Source organism: Castanea sativa, chromosome 8 (genome assembly GCF_040712315.1).
Source record: "Castanea sativa cultivar Marrone di Chiusa Pesio chromosome 8, ASM4071231v1".
NCBI classification, from domain to species: domain Eukaryota; kingdom Viridiplantae; phylum Streptophyta; class Magnoliopsida; order Fagales; family Fagaceae; genus Castanea; species Castanea sativa.
The window spans coordinates 18,581,194-18,586,288 of NC_134020.1; the positions used below are offsets into that span (position 1 = coordinate 18,581,194).

The 5,095-nt window shown below is 42.8% G+C and overlaps 1 protein-coding gene across 1 annotated transcript; it reads left to right on the forward strand.

Moving 5' to 3' along the window:
• Positions 1 to 1,416: 1,416 nt before the first annotated feature.
• Positions 1,417 to 3,370, forward strand: LOC142605950 (uncharacterized). The gene is made up of 2 exons (XM_075777376.1): positions 1,417 to 2,213; positions 2,752 to 3,370. Exons 1-2 carry the CDS (start codon positions 1,417 to 1,419, stop codon positions 3,368 to 3,370), a joined length of 1,416 nt encoding a protein of 471 aa, XP_075633491.1.
• The last annotated feature ends 1,725 nt before the right edge of the window (positions 3,371 to 5,095 follow it).

Below are 5,095 nucleotides of genomic sequence, written 5' to 3' on the forward strand. Positions count from 1 at the left end.
TAATAGTACTGTTTATGCAACCCTAACTACTAGACCTTATCAGCAACAGGCCAGTCTATTCAGGCACCTAACCGAGCCTTTAATCAGAAAGGGAGGCCAGACCCACCTCGTCCCCGTAGAAGGGAAAACTGGAAGTACACTCTATTACCCATGCCCATGGCAGATCTCTATGCTTACTTGTTGGAAAGGAAGATAGTGACCCCAATGTTTGCCAAGGGGCATATTTTGGAAGAATGCTACCAGTTGAGAGACCGTGTCTAGGATCTCATCGAAAACAAGTTAATATAGTTCAATAATGCAATTGCTTCAAACATCATCACCAACCCTTTGCTTCCCCATCAGGAAGGGAATGTAAACTTCATCATCACAATGGAAGAAAGGGTCCCAGATTTCTCCTCACCATCATTCCCAAGGAAGGCCATGCTCCGAGCCTTGGTCCAAGAGAGCCACCTTGATCTTAAGGGTATGGGAACCCCAGGATTTGATTGGGGAATCTGCTCATTTTGTTACAGTAGAGACAGGCATGCCCTGTTTGATTGTAGAGTGCTTTGAGCACATGTTCAAAGTCTAGGCGATCGTGGTATTATCTGGATTAAAGGAGAAATTGTGCGAAGAGATGATTGAATGGTAACTAGCCTATATCCTCTAGCTACCCAGTCAAGAACTAGCTGCAATGCTGTTTCTGTTGGATTATGGAAAGATTAGGACGAATATCTACAGAAATGCCTTGGTAAGGTTACTTCAGTACCTCCCTCTTCAGTAGTCATTGAGGAGTTCATAGAATCACCTACAGATTTGGAGTCATCAGATTTAGGAAAAGGGCAAACCCCGCAAACCATCAAGGGATTCACTCCTCTGGTTCTTGCATTGTCTGCGATTGCAAGGCCAGCTTCATCATTAGTTCAGGTGGGAACTGCTATTATTCCCGCTATCCGAGGTTTCGATCCTCTTATTTTGTCAAGGCGTACCTCCAAAATCTCTGTAGTATCCGATTCAAAGGCCCTCAAAGCCATTCTGTCAAGTCTGGTGGTCATTAATCCGAAAATATTCTCCATAGCGCCCAATTTACAAACTCAGGAGGGTGTTATCATTTGCATGCCGAAGCCATTCCCTTATGAAGATAGCCATCGTGTCCCATGGAAATATGATGTGTCCTTAATCTCCACTCGAACTGGAAAAGAGGAGATTTGCTCCAATATCTCTTCAAGTCTATCTGAGCTTACTAGGAATGGCCACTGCTATACCCCCGAGGAGTTAGAAAAGAGAAGGAAAGAGATTGGCAAAAGTACAGCCGAGCCCATCAGGAATAGGGTTACAATCGAAGAAGTAGAAGAATTCTTGAAAATTATCAAAAACTCAGAATACAGTGTGATTTAGCAGCTAAACAAGTGTAACAAAATCTTCCTTTGAGGGTATATGGTGTTGGCCACCAACCAGATTTCCTTTACAGATGATGAACTACCACAAGAAGGTATAAAGCATGCTTTGCCCATGCACATTATGGTGAAGTGTGAAAACATGATTGTCTCCAGACTATTAATTGACAATGGATTAGCCATGAATGTGTGTCGGATGTCTACAATAGAGTGCCTGAATATGGATACTTCTTTTATTCGCCCTACCACCATGATCATTAAAGCCTTTGATGGCACTCTTCGAGAAGTGCAAGGTGAGATTGAATTAGCAATTGGAATTGGCCCTAGGTCTTTCATGGTTAACTTCCAAGTCATCAAGGTGGATTCCCCATATAATATGCTCCTAGGGAGGCCTTGGCTACACACCGCGGGCATAGTTGCTTCTACCCTTCACCGGAGGCTCAAGTTCCCCTCTGAGGATCAGTTAATCACTATTATGGCTGAGGAGCCCCTAACCATCTTCAAGGAGACTTCTATCCCCTACATTGGTGCTAATGCCTTTCCGGAGGCAACTTTCCACAATTTCGAGCTAGTCTCCATGATTTCTAGAGCTTCAGAACTCGAGTCAGCATGGCCCTCCGCTACTTTAATGTCTGCCAAGAAGATGCTTAAATTTGGCTATCAGTTAGGCCAAGGCCTTAATGCCGTAGGACATAGGAATGCTTCTCTAATTAAACTCCCAGACAACAAAGGAGGATTCAATCTAGGCTACGACCCCTTTGATGAAGAACTTTTTCAGGCTTCCAAAGCAAAGAAAAGGAAATGCACTGGCCAAAGGATGTCCATTCCCTACATCAGGTCACTTTTCCAACTCCGGCCGAGGTCATCAAATCAGAAATGGCACATAAATCATGCGAGGAGGAATCAGATCTAGCTTGTCTCATTCGCTTGTGTCCTAAAGAATTCTTAGCGAATGCCATCGAGGGATGATCTAACCTCTACTATTAGGCCCTGTGTGCCAGACGAGACAGTAGGCCATTGGACCATTGAGCCTTGCTTTATGGTTGCACCGACTGAGTAAGGAATGTTCCATCATCGTGTAGTTGGGTCCTCCAATTGCTCGAAAGAGTTGGAATAGAATATCTAGTTTGTTTTGCATGTCATTTCCTATTTTCTGCATTCCTTATTTGCATTTCCCCAGTTTATTTCCCAAAAAAAAAACATTTCCCTTTTATCATTATCAGGAATGAACTTTGTTATCCCTCTATCTATAACCCATTAATGAAATTATCCAGAGTATTATTTAGGAAATTCTTGCATTTATCTCTTTATTTGCTTTCCTATGAATATGTGTGTAAATTGTCTTATGTTTCCTTGTATATGTTCTGTTCTATAGAATCTATTCTAATTCCCAAGTAGGTACATCGTTCTGTTACCATAACGAGGATATTGATGATGTGAATGAGACAATAGAGTTGGATTATGATGTTGAAGGATTAGAGGAGATTCCAAATTTACCTCGTGATATTTTACAAGCTCTAAACAGAGAAAATGAGGGGTCCAAGCCCAACATAGAAGAAACTGAAGTGATTAACCTTGCCGATGAAGGCAAGAATGAAAAACTTGGCAAGATTGGGGTGAACTTTCCTAAAGACATGAAACTTGAGCTCATAGTGTTACTCAAAGAGTTCAAAGAGATATTTGCTTGGTCCTACCAAGATATGCTAGGGCTGGATACCGAGATTGTCGTGCACAGAATTCCAGTTAAGCTAGAATGCCCTCCAGTGCGGCAAGCCCTTCGAAGGATGAAATCTGAGATCGTTTTGAAGATCAAGGAGGAAGTAGAACAGCAGTTGAAAGCCGGTTTCCTTACTGTGATAGCCTACTCAGATTGGGTCACCAACATTGTTCCCGTGCCTAAGAAAGACGAAAAATTACGCATGTGCGTTGATTACAGAGATTTGAACCGGGTCAGCCCCAAGGACAATTTCCCATTGTCGCATATCATACACTAATCGATAATACCGCTACCAACATGTTCTTCTCCTTTATGGATGGATTCTTAGGTTATAATCAAATCAAGTTGGCCAAGGAAGACAAAGCTATGAAAGCATTCACCATTCATTGGGGAACCTATGTGTATGATGTCATGCCATTCGGCTTAAAGAACGCCGGTGCTACTTACCAGCAAGCCATGGTAACCTTGTTCCATGATATGATGCATAAAGAGATTGAAGTCTACGTAGACGATATGATTGCCAAATCCCGCACTTCTAGGGATCATTTGATAGATTTGAGAAAGATGTTCAAGCGCCATATCAAGTACAGATTGAGACTAAACCCTAACAAGTGCATCTTTGGAGCTAGTTCAGGGAAATTGCTCGGCTTTATAGTTAGCCATTGAGGAATTGAAGTGGACCTAGCAAAAGTCCAAGCTATCTGGGACATGCCGACACCGCAAATTGAGAAACAGATTTGCAGCTTCTTAGGCAAAGTCAATTACATAGCTTGTTTTATAGCATAGTTGACCGCCACATGTGATCCACTGTTTAAGCTCTTGAAGGACGCAAGGATAGAATGGACAGCTAAGTCCCAAGCGGCCTTTGACAAGATCAAGCAGTATTTGTTAAACCTTCATGTTCTGGTTCCCCCGACATCAGCACATCCGTTGATCCTTTACCTAGCAGTACAAGAAACCTTCATAGGTTGCATGTTAGGCTAGCTAACTGAGCCCGATCAAAAAGAAAAGACGATTTACTATTTAAGCAAGAAGTTCACTTGTTGTGAGATCAACTACATCGCCATTGAGAAGATGTGTTAAGCCTTAGTGTGGGCCTCGCACAAATTGTGGTAGTACATGCTCTACTACACCATGAGACTCATTTCCCATATGGATCCCATTAAGTACTTCTTTGAAAAGCCAGCCCTTACAGGGAAGATCTCCTGTTGGCAAATGTTGCTCTCTGAATTCGACATTGTGTTTGTGACGAGAAAGGCCATCAAGGGCCAGGCCATAGTTGACTACCTAATGGACTAGTCGTTGAATGATCCAGAACTTTCACAATCCCTCTTTCTTGATGAGGATGTCATGGCACTAGAGCCAAAACCAGACAATGTGGAACCATGGCGTTGGAAGATTCATTTTGATGGAGCCGCCAATTCTACCGAAAATGGAGTGAGAGCAGTCTTAGTTTCCCCTAAGGGCCAACAAATCCCCATTTCAGTCAAGCTGAATTTTGATTGCACCAACAATGTCACAGTATATGAAGCGTGCATAGCGGCTTGCAAGTGGCCCTAGAGTTCGGCGCCTATAACTTGAGCGTATCATCTCCCAAATCGAAGGAAAATAGCAAGCCTGAGACACCAAACTGATTTTGTATCAGAAATGTGTCAACCCTTGATTCTGAAATTCTGAGACATCACATTTGCCTATTCGTTCTGAGCACACAACTAGTTTGCAAACACCTTGGCTACCCTAGCTAGCATGGTCAAGTTATCAAAAGGAGATGATATGCGGCAATTCCGCATAGAAGTTCGTGGCGTTCCAGCCTATTGCAAGAACATCGAAGAATGCATGAGTGTCGAAGTCAAAGCCAACTAAAAGCCATGGTACCATGATATCAAGGCTTATATCAAGAATAGTGAATACTCGTCCGGTGCAACGGACAGTGAAAAGAAGTTTATCCGGCGCATGGCCTGCCAATTTTTCTTGAGTGGAGAAGTCTTGCACAAAAGGAACC

What these genes read in the sequence shown, in the direction of transcription:
- LOC142605950 (XM_075777376.1), top strand. Translation starts at nt 1,417, where the DNA reads ATGGTGTTGGCCACCAACCAGATTTCCTTTACAGATGATGAACTACCA. An exon ending in ATGTCCATTCCCTACATCAG is followed by an intron (nt 2,214 to 2,751) that starts GTCACTTTTCCA and finishes TCTGTTCTATAG; the next exon opens with AATCTATTCTAATTCCCAAG.